At 38.1% G+C, this 18,452-nt stretch overlaps 1 protein-coding gene across 1 annotated transcript in view; it reads left to right on the top strand.

Annotated features, from left to right (window-relative positions):
- The window catches only part of LOC131038392 (E3 ubiquitin-protein ligase HAKAI homolog), a 28,042-nt gene extending 11,741 nt beyond the window's left edge, over positions 1-16,301 (top strand). Inside the window, exon 3 of the mRNA XM_057970816.2 lies at positions 14,842-16,301. Coding sequence (XP_057826799.2) covers positions 14,842-16,201 — 1,360 coding nt within the window. The 3' untranslated portion in view covers positions 16,202-16,301. The remainder of the gene's footprint in view (positions 1-14,841) is intronic.
- Positions 16,302-18,452: the final 2,151 nt, after the last annotated feature.

The raw sequence follows: 18,452 nt of genomic DNA, 5'->3' as shown, positions 1-18,452 counted from the left end.
CTTTTCCATTTTTCAAGACGATTGACACAACTGTCAATAAGGCTATGCCACAATTCCATGCGGTTTGGCCCCCCAAATAAAGGGGTACCCAAGAATTTCCCAGGTAAGGTGCCCAGTTTGACTCCTAGGATATTAGTAATTTCTTGCTGTCTACCTCCCCCTGTGTTAAAAAAAGAACTTCTGATTTTGTCCAATTATAACTTGTTGACTAGATGCCCTGCAGAAGGTATCAATTGTCCTTCTAATTACTCTAGCCTCTTGAAGTGAAGAATGTCCGCATAACAAGGTATCATCCGCAAATTGCTGATGGGTGATTGGATCCATTCCTTCCGCAATTTGAATTCCTTTCCAATTACCTCGATTTCTCTGAGAGAGAATTAATCTTCCCAAAACTTCAGCCAAGATGATGAATAAGAAGGGCGATAGTGGATCCCCTTGTTTGATCCCACGGGAGGTCTGAAAGAATCGTTGTGGGCTACCATTTACCAGCACAGAGGTTCATACTCCACCTAAACATGCACGAACCCAATTAATCCATCCTTCTGAGAATCCAAACCTGTTAAGAACCTGGAATAGGAATTCCCGGTCCACCATGTCATATGCTTTCCTGATATCCAATTTAATCAACATTCGTTCCACCTTAGCTTGTCTTACAGTATGAATGGCTTCATGTGCAATTATTATTCCTTCAACAATCGATCTACCTGGAACAAACCCACTTTGCTCTTCTGAAATAATGTGATTTAGAATTGGTTTCAATCGATTAGAGATGACTTTCGTTACCACTTTAAAAATGGTATTACACAATGAGATTGGCTTGAATTCATTAAAAGAAGTGGGGTGCTCCACTTTGGGGATAAGGGCTATAAGTGTGCAATTCAACTCCTTTGCTACATACGCCTTTCTCCGCGATTCCTCCACCACAGCCCAAACATCTTTACCAACTATAACCCAAAAGGTCTGATAGAAAAAGGCCGGAAAGCCATCTGGTCTCGGGGCTTTGTCCCCCATCATGCTGAAAACAGCCTTCCGAACCTCTTCAAACTGGATAGGTTTCATGAGTGCCTGATTTTGTGCTTTTGTGATCAGCTCCAGAATAGCATTGAGTCAATTTTGTTGATACTCTACACTTATATTACCCTTTTTAGACAATAAAGTTGAGAAGAAACTGACTGCCTCTCTGTTGATATCCTTCGGGTTTTCCAATAGGACATTTTCCTTGTTATGGATGGAAGTGATTTTGTTCCAGGATCTTCTGGCCTTGACCGAGTTATGGAAGAATTTTGTATTTCTGTCCCCTTCCTTAAGCCAATACTCCCTCGATTTCTGTCGCCAATAGATTTCTTCCCGTGCCAGAATCTCATTGTACTGTTTTTTAAGGTCACGTTCCTGCAAAAAAGACTTCGAGGACATTCCATTTTGAATTATTGTTTCTTGTAATGCGGTCAACTTCTCCTCCAAATCTTGCTTATTAGCAAAAATATTACCAAATTCAGTGCAGTTCCACTCTTTAACTTTAGACTTAACAGATTGCAATTTCTTAACAAACCTAAATGCCATTGTACCTAGTACCTCAGAAGTCTCAGACCACCATTCCGCTATTATGTCTCACAGGCTCCCATCCCTCAGCCACATCTTTTCAAATTTAAAGGGGTACGGGAGGGCCATCAAATGCGATAATGAGTTCCACCGGTAGATGATCTGAAGCAACCATCAGTTGGATTTTTGAAACAAAAAGGAGGGGGGATTCCGCCCAAGCCCCTCCCAGGAAAAATCGGTCCAGTTTTTCCACTACACGATTCCCCAAAATCCTTCTGTTCGACCATGTAAATTGCCCTTCCTTGGATTTGATTTCTTTGAGACCATTACTAATCGCAAAATTTTGAAAATTTGATTGGGATGAAGTAGGACCTCTCTTGCCCCCCACTTTATCACTTGCTTCCAGAATGGCATTAAAATCTCCCCCAATAATGATAACTCCTTCTTCTAGTTCTTGGATGAGAGAGGAGAGGGATTGCCAGGAATTTCCTTGTTGATTTGGTTTAGTCGGTCCATAAACATTAATAAAAAAGAAATCAGCATTCAAAGGGAAAGAATGGATCTTACACACCTACCACATCCGAGAGTCACCAATTACCTCCACCCTATGATTGGATGGGTTCCAGAGTATACCCAAACCTCCCGACGCACCCTCTGAGTCTACAAAGACTCCCTTCCACTGCTTCCAAGATCTAATGAGCAAACCTGCATCCTCTTTATTAAGCTTGGTTTCCTGCAAAAGAACTACATCCGGCCTTAATTGATCCAAACCTCTTTTGATCAATTGACGTTTATCAGGGGCATTGCAACCCCTGACATTCCATGTTATGATTTTTATTGTCCTTCAGGAAGGGTAACTCCCTTCCCTACTGTGAGTTTGCTTTGTCCCTTAGCGCTTTCAGCCATTGCAATTCTAACTTGATTTGATTTTCTCCTAGACGAATCTTGTTCCACTCAGGCTCAGTCTGCTCTACTGTCCTTGTCTCTAAGATGTCTTCCTCATCCATCCATCCCCATTCATCATCATCTTCCCCTCCCTCAATACCTCTACTTGCATTAGCTCCATCCTTTTCAAGGGCACCCTCCTGCAGATCCTCAGTCTTCTCGGTCACCTCCACCGTTTGTCCCCTTCCCACAAGGGTTGTGGCTCTAGACTTCGCTTCATCCAGGACCTCTACTGCTTTCTCCACCCGAGCAATAGCTTCTTCTACGCTCACCGCTGCCTCCAGTTGTTTATCTCTTAGAGAAACATCCACCATTATCTCTTCCTCCGTTGAGATCTTCTTGTTTGCGTCCGACAAATCCTCCCCTTGGATCAGGGGCAGCTGCGCAGGTTGTGTAATGCCATTCTCTGTTTCGTTCTCACCCATTTCATTTTCTTTGCTCACAAAAAAAATTACCTCTTCTTGGATCATTGTCTCCACATTTTTCCCTTTTGGGCCAATCAGACATGTATCCTCCGAGTGTCCATCTTTTTTGCAGTATTTGCATCTTTCACTTGATTCTTCAATCTCAATCTTTTGTAGCCACTGCCCTTCATTGGTGATGATCTCTATGTTTGCAGGAAGGGGGTAATTGGGTTTCCAACCAATGCAAATTTGTGCATATATACTGAAATCTTTGGACTCTATAGCCTCATCAGCTTTGATGTAAAACCCTAATTTATTACCTATAGCTTGGAAAGACTCCTCATTCCAGTATTCTCTGGGAAGGTTATATAATCGTAACCATATGGGTACCACTTCAATTGATGCTTGCAATGGGTTAAAGTTAGGTTCCCAATCTTGAATATATAGTCCTCTACCACCCAAAAAAAAGGGTCCACTATTCAGAATCCACTGTTTATCCTTCTCATTCTCAGTGATCACCAAGAAGAAACCATTTGGCAAGGTTTTTAGCTCAAGCTTGCGGTTCCAGTTTTCCGCGCACCATCCTTTCATTTTACCCACGGAAGCCCAATCTCCAAAACATTTTAGAAACAGGCCCTGCGCCTGGAAAAAAAGCCACTGATCTGGTCCAGCTTTGATTATCCAGCATCAACGAGACTCTCTCCAGTCTCTCCTCCTCTCGACTCACAGGGGCATTGTTCGCCTTTTGCATTTTTTGACTTTGGTCGCCATTCTTTTTCCTGGAAATGTTGCCATATAGTTTTTGGTCCATATTCTTTATTACGATGCCCAACACTGCTAAGATTCTCATTTCTGCCGAAGTTGGCCTCCCTGACTCTGGTCTCCTCGCCCCACTACTTTTGGGGGTAAAAAAACCTGTTCTGATCCTCCCAAGTCCTATTTGGTTTTTGCCATGGTCGTTTACCAGTCCGCATCTGATTGAAACCTTGATGCGTATTCTGAGAATCATACCTTCTCTCCTAGGGATGTCCTCCCTGTGCTCAAAAACCCTGCAAATCCTTGGGCCGAAGCCCTAGTCGCCTGCGCCGCTCCATTTTTTGTTGATGGAAACTCCAAACCAGATGTTGTAGCTTTTGTTTGAGAAAAAAGTGGTTTTGACAGAGAGGTGTATGTGGAGTTAAAGGAAAAAGGCCCACAAAAAGCAGGCTGTAGTAAGGAAAGCTTCAAGGAATGAGAAATTCACCTTATGTATTTGATATTTAGGGAACCTTTGAATTCATAACAATATATTATATGTTTGTATTTAAGGAAAACATATGTTATAAATTTATCACTGTAAAGTTGGCATTTTAGTAAATAAATTTTTTTTCTTACAAATATAATTGGCCAATGATTTGGGAATACCATGCTAATATATTTTTTCAAGCAAACTTAATCTGATTGTCTTAAAAAAGTCACAAGATATGAACCTTTAGAACTCAAACTTGTAGGGGCAAGGAGTCCTTCAAACATCATAAAAACTTGGTGCCAAAGGGATTGTATCTACTTTTCCATGTAACTCCTTAAAGATCAAGAAGAATGAATTCCTTTGTGTCATGCCCCTGCCATGAAAGAAGGTGTCAGCACACAGAAAATTGTCTTATCATAAAACTTAACGATTTTTTGTAGGTACTAGTACAGTTAAAGGCAAAGAACATATGATCAAGAGTTGCCACTTTTGCATAGAGGATGTCCGTGGGAAGAGACATATCCTTCCATCAAATGAAGGGATATATAAGCAGCATATTGACCACTCTAAAGGGGCAGCGAAGGATATCAAGATCTGTATTTATCAAAAGGTGCAGATCAGTATTTAAGAGGGAATTGATCAGATCAGACTGGGCATATAAAAAGACAGCAATTACTAGCAGAATTTCTGTCTTAGATTGGTATATATATATAGTGTGTAAGATATGATATGAATGCATATATATCAAGTAGTAAGGGAGGGAATTGTTGGATTTGTTTATATTAATATAATGTTTGGTTTAATCTATATTATCCAAGTAGCAGTCATCAGGCGGTATAGGTTCTCACAAGGTAAGTATGCCAACCCCATGTTGGATGGATGGGAGTTCTTGGGGTTGACAGGAGTTCCTGCCACTTGGGGCCAAGGTGGGTAGGAGCATGCCCTTGGGCTTACTTGTGATGAATAGTTTTTCCATTCTAATCTCTACTATGATTGGCTATTGGAGAAGAAATTAGGAATTAGACTCAAATGTGATTGTTATTAATCGTTTCTTGAATGTTAATTGTTTACTTACTCTTAAAGTTCATTAATACATTAAATGTTTACTTTGAAATATTATTTTTAGAACAAATTATGTTGCGGAATTGCTACTTTGGCAAAAATCAGGTATACTCCAAGAAGGGGACATTACGCTTTGAGGTAAGGTGCGGTTGAAATGGTGAAGAGGGACTATGACTATCCCATGTCTTACATGGTAGCCACTCTATGTATGTTAAAAATTGTTCTTGGAACTACATAGCATTGTCAAACTATTGTTTTTAAAGAGGAAATTGGATATAGATTTGACTTCTGGCAATGAAATGTTTTGAGGCAATGCATGACAATAATAGATAATTGACAAAATATTGGTGACAATCTTATTCAAAATTTGTTATCTATTATTTTGAAGTCCAAGAGATTATATATTTATTATTGCACTGAAGTCAAATTGAGAACAACATTATTTTCGTTTGCTAGCTGGATGCAGCTTGACAAATATTTTTTATAGCTTGCAAGCCTTGTAGGTAGGATTGTATGTAAATGCTTAAAAATGTGTGATACAGATTTTAAAATTATTAAATTATTTGGTAGGCTTAGGTGGCTTGGCACCCATCCCTTGCAATAGTGGACCTTGCCTTCTCGCTTACATTGCTCACCCTCATCCCTGATATATACCCTTCAATTAACCTTGCCGCCTTGCCTGTGTCTGCAGTCTCTTCTTATTGATAAAATATGATGGATGTTGGGGATCGGGGCAAATTTTCAAATCTCATTGACAATGACAAGGGGATGATTCTCTAGCTATTTCTGCATAACAGAAACTTCAAAATGGGTTTGATTACCTCTACAATTTTTTAATAAATTATTCATCACTTTCAACACACTAGAGTTATATACTTATTAATAAAATATGATATATTGCATCAATGGATAATAACATGCAATTATTCTGCAATAGCATGCAACTGCATGCAAATAACCTACAACAATATGCAATAATATAGAAGCAATTTCTTGAATTTGATCTGATGTTAGCTGTATACTGCTGTTCTAGTCCACAAATCAACTTGCCAAAAGAAACGAGAGTACCTTTAGCACAAATGCAATCAACAACTGAGTGCTATGCTAGTAAAATATGAGAAAACATGTTCATTCTAATTGCCAAATGCCTCAATTTATAGCACAAGGGATGGCCCAAGTTCCAATGCACTCATGAGTTGTCTTATTTGCAAAATAGCAAACCTTATTCAAGTTTCCACCACAAATTTAGTACCCTGCTTAGGTAATCATAACATCCTCTTAAAAGCAAAAAGTCAACGTGTAAATCCCTCATAATACCCTATCATGGAATCTATCATAATTAAATTGAAAGTGTCATAACCTTCTTTTTTGGCAATTCACGGTCCATATCTGGAAATGCTAAACATAAAATATCATTTATTTGTTATTGTGCATATTTCCCCATATCGAGCCCCCCTTATAAAAATTATTTTTCGAGCCTATTAGTAAATAAAGGGATGGGCTCATGGGTCCAGACTCTGCACCCTTAGCTAGAAAAATCAGACTTGGCATGAAGTTGACAACACAAAATTTTGATTTTGGACTGGGACTTAGAAAAATCTTGGCAAACGTAACATAATTATACAAAACATGAAAGTAATGTGTTTAGAGAACGCACTGTTCTCTATTCTAATCATAATTAATCATAATACGAAAATTTCAGGACTGGCATGTGAGTTGTGTCTATTTGGTGCAATTTCATTGTGGACATGAGTTGCAATGAGTTTGGGCACTTACACAAGCCAAGTAGCATCCTTTGTGGGCAGGTTCCTTCAATAGACCGAGTACTTTGTGACAGTCTTGTTGAGTAGTTTCTTCTACCATATGTCAATGATGGCATTGAGAACCAATATAAATTTTCCTCTATCACCTAGGGGTGATAGATCAATTGTTGGTGTGATATGCTAAGCAAGTGCCTATTTGAGCAAGACAGATGGAAAACATTGTGAATTTAGCTGCTTGCTGGCAACTCCAAGACATATGCCACTTCATCAACTCTCCTCAATTCTTGTGTGGTCCATAGAAGTGGGGTTTGAGCCGTTTATCTCCATTTTGATTAATTGATGTCTGCCTGTAAGGTTGCAGGCATGGAAAGACCATATCTCCAATATCAAAGGATCCTTTGGTGTAGTGCAGATTTGCATAAAGCTTTTATAGATTTTGGGCCTATTTCAAATGATGTATTAGCGATCTCAAAATTTCTTGGTTATGTTCCACGAAGTCGCTAGTTGCTGATATACTCTTGTTAGTGGACACCACATTAGTGAAGGTGAGTGGATCATATTTATATAGTACTGTAAATGCGTCATGCCAATGGAAATGTGGTAAGTGGTATTGCAACAGTGTCCTCCAAGATGCAATCACTTAACCTATTTTGTCTACTAATTGTTGACATAGTTCCTCAACTACACTTTGACCCACTTAATTACTATTTCCATTTGTCTAACTGTTTGGGGGTGATGGCTGTTCGCAACAACAATGCAGGAAAACTGAGGGGGGGGGGGTAATCAGTTTTCACCAAGCTTAAACAAATTAACCTTATCTTCAGATCTGATCAAGAACAACAGTAACAAAGATAAACACCACATCAACAACACACATAACACAAATTTTTGACGCGGAAAACCCGGTTAAGGGAAAAACCACGGTGGGAACCTACCCACAATATGATGATACTCTGCAGTAGTATGTGAAAATATTACAATGGGGTATGCACATGCATTCAGGCACACTGCCTAGAGGTCACTGTTCAAAAACAACAAAGGGCTACAACTTTGGGAAGGCTCATTGCCTTACAAAGATTGGACAACAATCCGGATTACATGAACTTAAAGAATAGCATCTCCAAATGCCTGATCACAATTCCGGTTAAGCACACTGTCTGCACTGCAACACTTCTCTCCTCTTCTACACACTTCCAAAAGATCAATTCACTTGTTCGCACATACAACACTCTCAAAGAACGCAGACACAACCGCAGGTATACATCTTACATGATTACATCACTTATTTAACAAATCATCAACCTTAACTTCAAGGTCGACTCAACTCATAAGACCTAATTACAAAATTACATCACACAATACATAAATCAATATGCGGACCAATACAATGTTGGCAAGGACATAGCATGAACCCAAACCCAAACATGCAACACCACCGAACATCTCGCCAAGATCATCCACAATACGCAAGAACCATTGGGTTGGCTGTAAAGTCGTATAACACGAAGAAAACCACCGGACCAATAAAATCTTCAATAACACGCACATCGATCAATGTGGACCACCAAAATGTATAGAACACGATCAAAGAACATCAACAAGCAATGTGAATTCCTACTAGCAACAATAGATACAAGCCATTCAAAACTAGCAAACTACTACTACATAGACTCAAAACTCAAAGTGATCTTTTTAAGTTATACTATATATCTATATAGCATTAAAGAATACCAAAACATTTTTTCTCAATTGAGCACTAAATACCTGGTTCATAGCATATTTGTATGTAGCTAGAGCATTTTATTAACCCAATGGCATGACTAGGGACTTGTCGTGTCCACGATGGCACTTGAAGGCTGACTTGTGCTTGTCTTCAGCATACACATAGATCTAATGGTAGCTAGACCTCAAGTCAGTTTGAAAAGTAGACAACTCAATGCAATTCATCGATAAGCTCATTGATTATGGGAATGGATATCTATTCTTGATCGCCTTCTTGTTCAAGGCCCAATAATCTACGAACATCCTCATTATGCCATCCTTTTTTGTTTACAAATATTATCGATGATGCAAATGGACTAGAAGCAAGTTTGAGGTGACCCATCTCTAATGATGCGTTTATTGCCTTCTCATCTATGGATGGTGATACAGGTGGTCATGATGGGCTTAGAATCTTGCTCCAACTTGATGATCTTTTAGAATTCCTATCTGATGGCAGACTTGGAGGCATATCTTTGAACACAATTATGTGCTTTTTCCAAAATAGTTTGAATATCTACGTGATAAGTGCGATACTTGCCCAAAGGTGAAGTAGTAGGGCATACCTTTTATCATTAAGCAATTAGCAGCTCATGAGACTTGCCCCTTATGGAAAATCCTTTCCATATTCTTAGTTTTGACCCATCAAGTTTGCCCTCAAGTACTATGTCTCTCCCTCGAGACTTTGAACTTCAATCCCATGGACTAATTATTTCGGGAAAATTCTCCAAGGGAATGCAACCATTGTATACTTAGAACCATGAGTACTTCTCCTAGTCCCAAAACATATGAATTATCACATGCATATTAATTACCAAAGAATAAATTGAGCCATTGAGTTACCTTGGTGCATGAATAGTGAAATCATTAGCGACAGTGACATTGAACCTTGTGAAGTCCTCCACCTTTAGTCTCCTTTTAGCCACAAGGTCTTCATCAATAAAATTGTGGGTGACCCTTGGGGCAGATCACTTGGTCTTGACTGCTGCTTTAGGTAGCCCACGATTTATGATTTTCATGCAGTGTGGATGAAGGTCACCCATCCATCTGAGAGGTTATGGGGGGGATTGCCCTCTACAGAGCAAGCTCTGGGTCATTGGGCTAAACTGCTAATTTGTCTTGTTAAAAAAATGATTGTGGGTAGGTCCACTGACAATAAGCACGGTAATACACTACGTGGATAACTCTCCAAAAACCTTGAATGGGTAATTCCATTGTACTCTTGAAAGAGCTGCAAGTTTCTCTTTGCTAATGCTGGAATTATCTTCACACAATTTCTCAGGCTCATGCCCCACAATTGGCTCTTCTATTACATGTTACTTCAATGTGATGGACTTGGCCCTTGCCCCAACATCTTTGACCAGGCTCCCAATGCTCTGTTCACAAAAACCATATCTGTTCTCTTCTAAGATCATTTCTAGTCTGCTCATCAATCTTTTTTGTCACAAAGGGCTGAGGTATAGCTAATTGAGGGTATGAATTAAATCATCCTTTCTGAAAATTACCTTTTTGTTGTCAAGTAGTGGAGCTTTAGGTTAAGATGAAAATTTGCTCCTTAGTACAAATGGCTCAAGTGTCAAAGCCTTACTAATAGCCTGTTGTAGTGATAGGGGTGCAAAGGCCCAATAAAGAGAAAAGTAGTTCTGTTTTCTAATGCATCAAGTACCATGACCCTAACTTGCTGAAATTAAACAACATATGAATCCACTGAGGTCTACTTTCTGTTCCTAGCAAGCTCCTTGAAGTGCGTGCCCTCATCATTCCACTTAAAGCGGTTCAACAATATTGGCTGACATCATCAAAACTATCCACACCACTATGCCCTTATATGACCAAACCATAGTGCCACTAGTCAGAGTGGTAAGTAGGCGTGCAACTTCTGCAACCATGCTTGAGAGGATATTTTGTTGGTGCCATCAAAAGTAGGAGCATTTAATTTACTCTTCATTGCAGATCACTCCTTTCATCATTTTGGTTGCTACTACGGGCTGTTCCGTCTTGAATCTTCTTTCGATGTATCGTAGTTGACAAAAGTTACTGTAGCCTTGAAATTGTCTTATTTCTCTTGATACTTCATATAAGTGTGTCTTAACTCCCTTGATGTAATTGTCACAACATCTGATTTGTCATTCCTTTGTATAAACATGGGCTCATTAGGTTTTTGAAGGAGACTTATTTGTATAAACATGGGCATGTTACTTTGAAGATGTAACATTTGTGCCATAGCTTTGCCATTCCTTCTCATCCCTTTTGAATTCCCACCAAGCTAACTTGAGATAGATCCACTCTTTCATCTTTTGTCTTTTTTGTTTCTGTTTTTTTCCTACGATTGATAGGCTGGCAGGAAAATTAGGTTTGATACAACTAATATGACCTTTACAAATGTTTTATAAGTTATTCACCACTATCTCCACATCGAAGCTGTATTCTTATCAACAAAATATGCTGGATTACTTCAATGGATAACAACTGTATACGGTGAAAATGGATGATGAAAACAAAAATATTGAAAGACTAACAAAGATCCAACCACAAAATCCTAGCCTAACAATGAAAAGCATCCACCATACACAAATGAAGATACCTAAGATCATGCAAATCAACAAAGCAAAGCAAGATATATCATTCACATGTCTAGTAGGGTTTCAATCTCCATTTCTTCCTATCTCCATTGATCTTGTTTGATATATTTGCTATTAGATTTTATGTGTGCACAAGAGCTCAACAAAGAACGAAAATGTGGTTGATAGCTTGATCGCAAGAAGACTTGATTGCATAAGAGATTATGTCATTAGGTGATTAGACGATTAGGTGATTAGGCTTGAAAATGGAGAAGAATAGCCTCTTATATAGAGAATACTGTAAGAAATGGAGGGATAAGATCAAGAGGTGTAAAGATAAATGGTCGGCTAGGATTAAAGGGTAGGTAGAGGAAATAATTAAATGATAAAGGGGTAGGTAAGAGAAGAATTAAAAGATGAATGACATGTGTCATGGGTAGAAAAGGCTAATGAATTAATTAAATAAATAAAAATTTATTTAATTAATAGAGGAAGTGGGATCATTTAGTTTAGGAAAACGGACAATTTAAAGAAATAAAAGTATTTATTTAAATGAGGAAAGGCTTAGAAGAGGATCAATGAATGAATTAAATAAATAAAGATATTATTTAATTAATAGAAGAATTAGGATCTAGATAGGACAATTTTAGGTGTCTACAATAACATTAGTTGTTCTGCAATAGCATGCAACTACATGCAAATGACCTGCAATAACATACAAGCAATTCCTTAAATCTGATGTAATGTTTGCTATTTAGTGCACAAATCAACTTGCCAAAAGAAAAGAGAATACATTCAACATAGTTGCAATCTTTGGATGAGACTGCCCATAGGAAACCAAAGGGGTTTCGGTCTCTAATTTTTAGATTTGAGTATTTTCATCCTTAAATCAACAGCTGAAAAATACGCCGATAAAACATGAAAAAAGGAGACTATTGTAATGGCCAAACACCCCATTTTATAGCACAAAGGAGGGCTCAAATCCCAATGCTCCCACAAGTTATCTTCATTCTCAAAATAGCAAGTTATCTTCATTCTCAAAATCGCAAAGGCTATTCAAGTCAAAATTCTGCCTCAAGATTATAACATCTTCTTAAAAGTCAACTTGTAACTCTCTCATAATGCTGTCATATAATCAAATGGAATTTGTCATAACTTCCCTTTATGGAAATCCAAAACTAATATCTAGAGATGCTAAAAATTAAATATTATTTTATTTCTTATTGTGCCTATTTCTCAAATATGGCCCCCTTTATTCAAATTTTTTCTTCAGTCCACCAGGAAATAATGAGCTAATGGGTCACATGTGATGAATTAATGAAAAGAGGACATTACGACAAGAAACACCATCCTAGGACAGCTCCATTTTTTGATACTTTGTATTATATAATAATGCTAGGTATAGGTGACCAGATTATTTTAGTTCCTCTTGTGTCTACTGATTTTTATGCACAACTGCTCCTATTATAAGCTCCTTGGCTGCGCAGATTCTAGTCTAAGAAGTATTTTACTTGAAATATATTTGTTCGCTTCTTTGGGGATTGCTTTGATTTATATTCTCCAGTAAGGTCTTAAATAGAAATAAACATAAATTCTTTGTTGTATTCTGTTAGTATTTTTAGAATGGCACCATTCAAACTGAAAATTAATTAGTAGTTGGATGGATCTAGCTTGTCTGTGACCCTAACCTTGATCTTAACCTGAATATATTTGATTCTATTAGATCATAAAGCTGCCTTGGCTGTTTTTGACCATTTAAGGTTCTTTCATTATGATTCATAAAGGATATCTACTTTTTAGGATATGAACTTTGTTTTGAGGTGGATTGGCAAAGCCCATTTATCTCCTTATCTGGATCATGAGGTTGAAAGTTGAAACTAATACAAAATTTGAGAAATGCCGTAAAAAAAAATTGGTTCCCTCAAGTGGTACTTGATATCATACTTGCAAAACTCGGCGAGCAATTCAAAAACTCGCGAGTAATCGTGATCCAAAATGCTGCGCGAGTTAATCGCGGAAATACTCGGGCCGATTTTTTTATATACTCGCCGCGATTTTTTTGGCAAATAATCGCCGTTAATGGCCAAAACCCGCCCGAAACGCGGCACAAAATGCGAGAAAAATGCGACTTAAGTCGCAGGCAAAAAAAAAACCGAAGTCTTTATTCCATTTCGCGGCTTGCGTGACTCCGGAAGGCAAAAAACGCCACGTGATTTGCATAGGGTTTGCATTTGCACGCACGACCAGGTATCTTTTTGTATTGTTTTATTTCGAATACAGTCATTTTGACTGTGTAATACACAGTCATTTGAAATGACTGTGTATTACACAGTCAAAATGACTGTATTGTTTGCATTTGCACACATGACCAGGTATCTTTTTGTATTGTTTTATTTCGAATACAGAGTCATTTTGACTGTGTAATACACAGTCATTTGAAATGACTGTGTATTACACAGTCAAAATGACTGTATTGTTTGCATTTGCACGCACGACCAGGTATCTTTTTGTATTGTTTTATTTCGAATGACTAAGACTGTGTAATACACAGTCATTTGAAAATGACTGTGTATTACACAGTCTTAGTCATTTCAAATGACTGTGTATTACACAGTCACAGTCATTTCAAATGACTGTGTAATACACAATCATTAGTAATTACAATTTACAGTCATTTCAAATGACTGTGTATTACACAGTCATCAGTCATTTGAAAATGACTGTGTAATACACAGTCATTTGAAAATGACTGTGTATTACACAGTCACAGTCATTTCAAATGACTGTGTAATACACAGTCATTTCAAATTTTCAAATGACTGTGTATTACACAGTCATCATTACACAATCACAGTCATTTCAATTTTCAAATGACTGTGTAATACACAGTCATTTCAAATTTTCAAACATAGTCATCATTACACAGTCACAGTCATTTCAAATGACTGTGTATTACACAGTCACAGTCATTTCAATTTTCAAATGACTGTGTAATACACAGTCATTTCAAATCATATATGTTATACAAATTTGGTGTAAATGTGTGTTTTTGAATTATATATATAAAAAAAAAATGTATTTTCAAATGTTCGATAAAGTTGCCGAGTTTTGCCGAGTTTTGGCGAGTCCCGAGTTTTTAAAATTTTTTGGCCTTGCCGAGTTATTGCAAAATCCGAGTTTTTCATCTATGCTTGATATAATGCGCTGATTTTCATAAGATGTAAATTTTTATGGTTTTCCTTATTCCCAAGCCTTTCAAACATTTTCTTGAAAGCACTAGTTCGTGCCAAATTCCCCCCTTCTTGAATCTACATAATTTTGCGAACCTGGTTAGTATGCCAATCACACTTCACTTAATATGTTGTGTACTTCGAGATATACGTTGGTACCTTTTGCACATAGGTCACTTATACAGTTTAATAGAGGTTTTGGGTCTATGCTGTTAATTTTACATTGGTCTTGATTGTTTGTGGTTTGACTTGTGGATTTTTAAGTCAATACTTTCTTGCACAGAAAGAAAAATTGCTTGGCATTTTAAATCTTTTTTTGCAAATATAATTCATTCTCTTCCCTTGTTTCAGGTGCGATGAGAGGATTCAGAAGATACAAACAATAAAAATGCATGATGGGGTATTTATATGTGGGGCTCCACACTGTTGGCGGTCATTTCTCAAGAGACCTGATTTTGAGCAACACTTAAAAGGGGCACATTTAGACTTATTACAAACAGTGGTTCAAAATGAAGACGTGCATCAGAAGGACAATAAATCAATATTTCCAGACACTCAGAATAAACAACCACATGCAGAATCTCAAGAACTTAGTCGCTCTATATCAGCACCTTTGCTTCAAGCTTCTCAACAATCTCCATTGATGTTGCCTAAACAGAAGGGTTTCCTAGTCACCACAGCCACATCTTTACCTGAAAAGCAACTTCAAGATATGCAGTCTACAGGATTGGCTGTGTCACCAGCATCATCCCTGCCAGAAAAGTCACCTCAATTCATTCAGCCTAGAGGGTTACCACTGTCACAGGCAGTATCTCCACTTGAAAAGCAGTCTCAACAGAATCAATCTCAAGGGTCAATTCTGGGAGGAAGGTGCCATGATCAACAACAATCGGAGCATTGTAATAATCAAGTAAATGCTAGTGCTGTCTCACAGCAGCAGAATCAAGTTTGTGAAAAGCATCCGAGTCAGTCTCTTCAAGATAATTATCAAGGACAATCCCAAGGTGAAATACACCAAATGCATTCTGAAATGGGAAAGCAGTATTCTCAACAGCAAGAAAATCAACAAACTGATGGATTTCATCAATATAATCTACCATACCAAACATTACTGCAAAGGCCTCCACCACCTCCACCTGCAAATCCACCGTTTCTGAATTACTCGTTTTCAAACTCTTATCCTATTCCACTAGGAGGACAGCTTCAGCAGTCAAATCCTCACTTTGATCCAAGATTTGGTCCTGCTATGAATGGGGCAACATTTCAAGCTACCATGCAGGAAAACAACCAAAAAATCCCAATGCAAACTCCAGTTTTTCCCCAGACACAAGATTATTGCCATATAGGACATGTTACAGGAATTTCAGTCTTGGCTCATGAGGGGGCATCAACAATTCCAGCACCGAAGGAAGGATATATGCATCAAGACAGGGTAGTCCCCTTTTCTCATGTGCAGAGTGATTTGGGGCAGGTACTGCCGGGTATGCCATTGCAACTGCCTCCACAAGGGACAGACATGGGTTTTGATCCATCTATGCACTACCAAGATGGCAGTCATGCTCCAGGAATGCCTCCATTACCAAAGCATACAAACTATCAGAACAACCCTGTGCAAGCAGAGGTTGCAGTAGACTATGGATTGAATGGTGGGATAACGAATTTTGGAGGCCATGGCTATGTAAGCTGGCCAAGTCCTCAAAGTCACGCATAAAATCATACTAAACATGCTTCTTTTTGGGCCCATTCATGTACTTTGCTCCTAATATCTTATGATTCTAATAAAGTGCCGTAGTACTTGATTTTGGGTCAAATGTTGAACTAATGTACTGATTTCCTTCTGTCCTTAATTATACTTCCATGCATTGTTGCACATATATGTATATAGCCACAGAGAGACACAAAAGAAAACAGCATAAAACATAAAAATCCAAAGCATCCATCTTATTGGTTATAACATACTAATAATTTTTTTTTTCCATATTTTAGAATGAGCTCTATAATCCGTCCAGATCACATAAAAAATGGATGGCAGCATGAAGCAGATGAAAATCCTTCAAAAATGATTGTAAACAGTGGCAGAATTTTGAGAAAAGTTACACATTTTGCTTATTTTTGATGTGCAGCGATTTAAAGAAAATGTTTTGGTGTATTACGGTTGGAATTTTTTTACCTTCAATAATTGATGTGCTTCCAACCTTACCTGATCTATAGATAAATATAGATATGTGTTACATACATACATGGGCTACATTCAAGCCATAGCCAATTCAAATATGTATTGGATTTGGTGAAATCCTGTATCGAGGATTTCTGCAGCGTATGGAATTCTTGATACATGTTTATCAAGCTGAAATCTTCTCAATAGTATTAATGAAGCTTTTATTTTCATTCTTTCATCCACCTTTTAGTATAACACAAGATCAGAAGAATTTAGTGAGAAGATCTGGCTTTGTGCGAAAGAGTAGTGGTACTTGATGCAGTTGGGGTTGGGGATAAGCTCAACTTCCTAGTCTTAAACTCACAAGAGGGATAAACCAAAGATGCAAGACTCACTGAAAACTCAGCAAGTTTTTTCTGCCTGTGAGTAATTGCGAGCTCAACTCACAGAAAAACTCGCCCTGAGAAAAACTTGCAGGGTTTTTGGAAAAACTCACCAAGTCCACAAAAAAAATTTGGCCACAGTTGCATAAAAGGCCCCAAACCTGCAAAAATTTGCCCTTCATGTCTTATGCCAACATTGTAGTGCATCCAGTTGTGAGTGGAATTGGAGCTTGTTTGAGGCCATCCACACAAAGAAGAGGAATAAATTAACCCAGAAATGCCTCATTGACCTTGTCTTTGTGCAATATAATCTTTGGTTGTGCATAAGGAAGGTAGAGGAAACATCAGTGTCGGCAGGTCCAATTGATATGGATGATATAGATCGTTACAATAATTGGACAACATAGGAGCAACCTCCGTTGTTTACCAATGATGACACTATGATTTGGAGAGGCGGGGAATGAAGGTGGATTTGGATTCACCTTGGATGACATTGAGGAGCATGAGGAGGTTGACGATGATGACAGTCATTGCCAGTGCTAGCAGCATCTGCATTCAGGATGGGGGTCGAGCCACAACCTGTCATGCCGAGTGAGGTGGTAGAGCCATAGTGGACTCCTAGGACTAATACGTCTCCCCTAGTTTTTACTAGAGGTGGGAAGAGGAAGATGTAAATTGTTTTGATGTAGTGTTTACTTTTAGTTTGATAAAGACAATTTGTTATTTTCATTTTGTCCAGACTATCAAACATCAACATTCCACATGAGGATGCAATTTTGTACCCAATTTGCATTTAAATTAATCAAATATAACTAGTCTCAACTTGTTTCTTTTATTTACTCATTTATTTGACTCATTGGATGCATCTCTTCATTGAATTTTGCAAAAAAATGCATTTCTAATGAAATTTAAGTAGTTTTTTAAGTTGCCAAGTTTTTGCTGAGTTTTCGCTGAGTCGCATTTTCAGGCCTTGCCAAGTTTTTGCTGAGTTTTTGCTGAGTCGCATTTTCAGGCCTTGCCAAGTTTTTGCCGAGTCCGAGTATTTCAACCATGGATAAAACAAGTCAACTAATCAAGAACACTCACAATTTCAATTTGAGATTGTTATGCCCCACTGATCAGAATGCAAACCAGACAGATTGCCAAAGGAAACAAGTACTAAATAATTATTAAGCTTAAAGGTGGCGGCATTGTTTAAGGAAAACAATTAATAAATAATCAGTATTTGCTACCGGTCGGCAGCATTGTGAAGAGCAGCGATCCATTTGGAAGGGCAGCGATTTTTTTATGAAAGAACGCATCCCTTCAAAACAAAGGGATACAACGATCCATTTGGAAGGGCCGCGATTTTTTATGAAAGAATGCATCCCTTCAAAACAAAGGGATACAACTACCCAGTGATGAAGGTATAAAGAAGGGGA

Source organism: Cryptomeria japonica, chromosome 2 (genome assembly GCF_030272615.1).
Source record: "Cryptomeria japonica chromosome 2, Sugi_1.0, whole genome shotgun sequence".
Classification (NCBI taxonomy): domain Eukaryota; kingdom Viridiplantae; phylum Streptophyta; class Pinopsida; order Cupressales; family Cupressaceae; genus Cryptomeria; species Cryptomeria japonica.
Note: the sequence above shows the minus strand (reverse complement) of the source record. Positions and strands in the feature narration are given on the sequence as shown.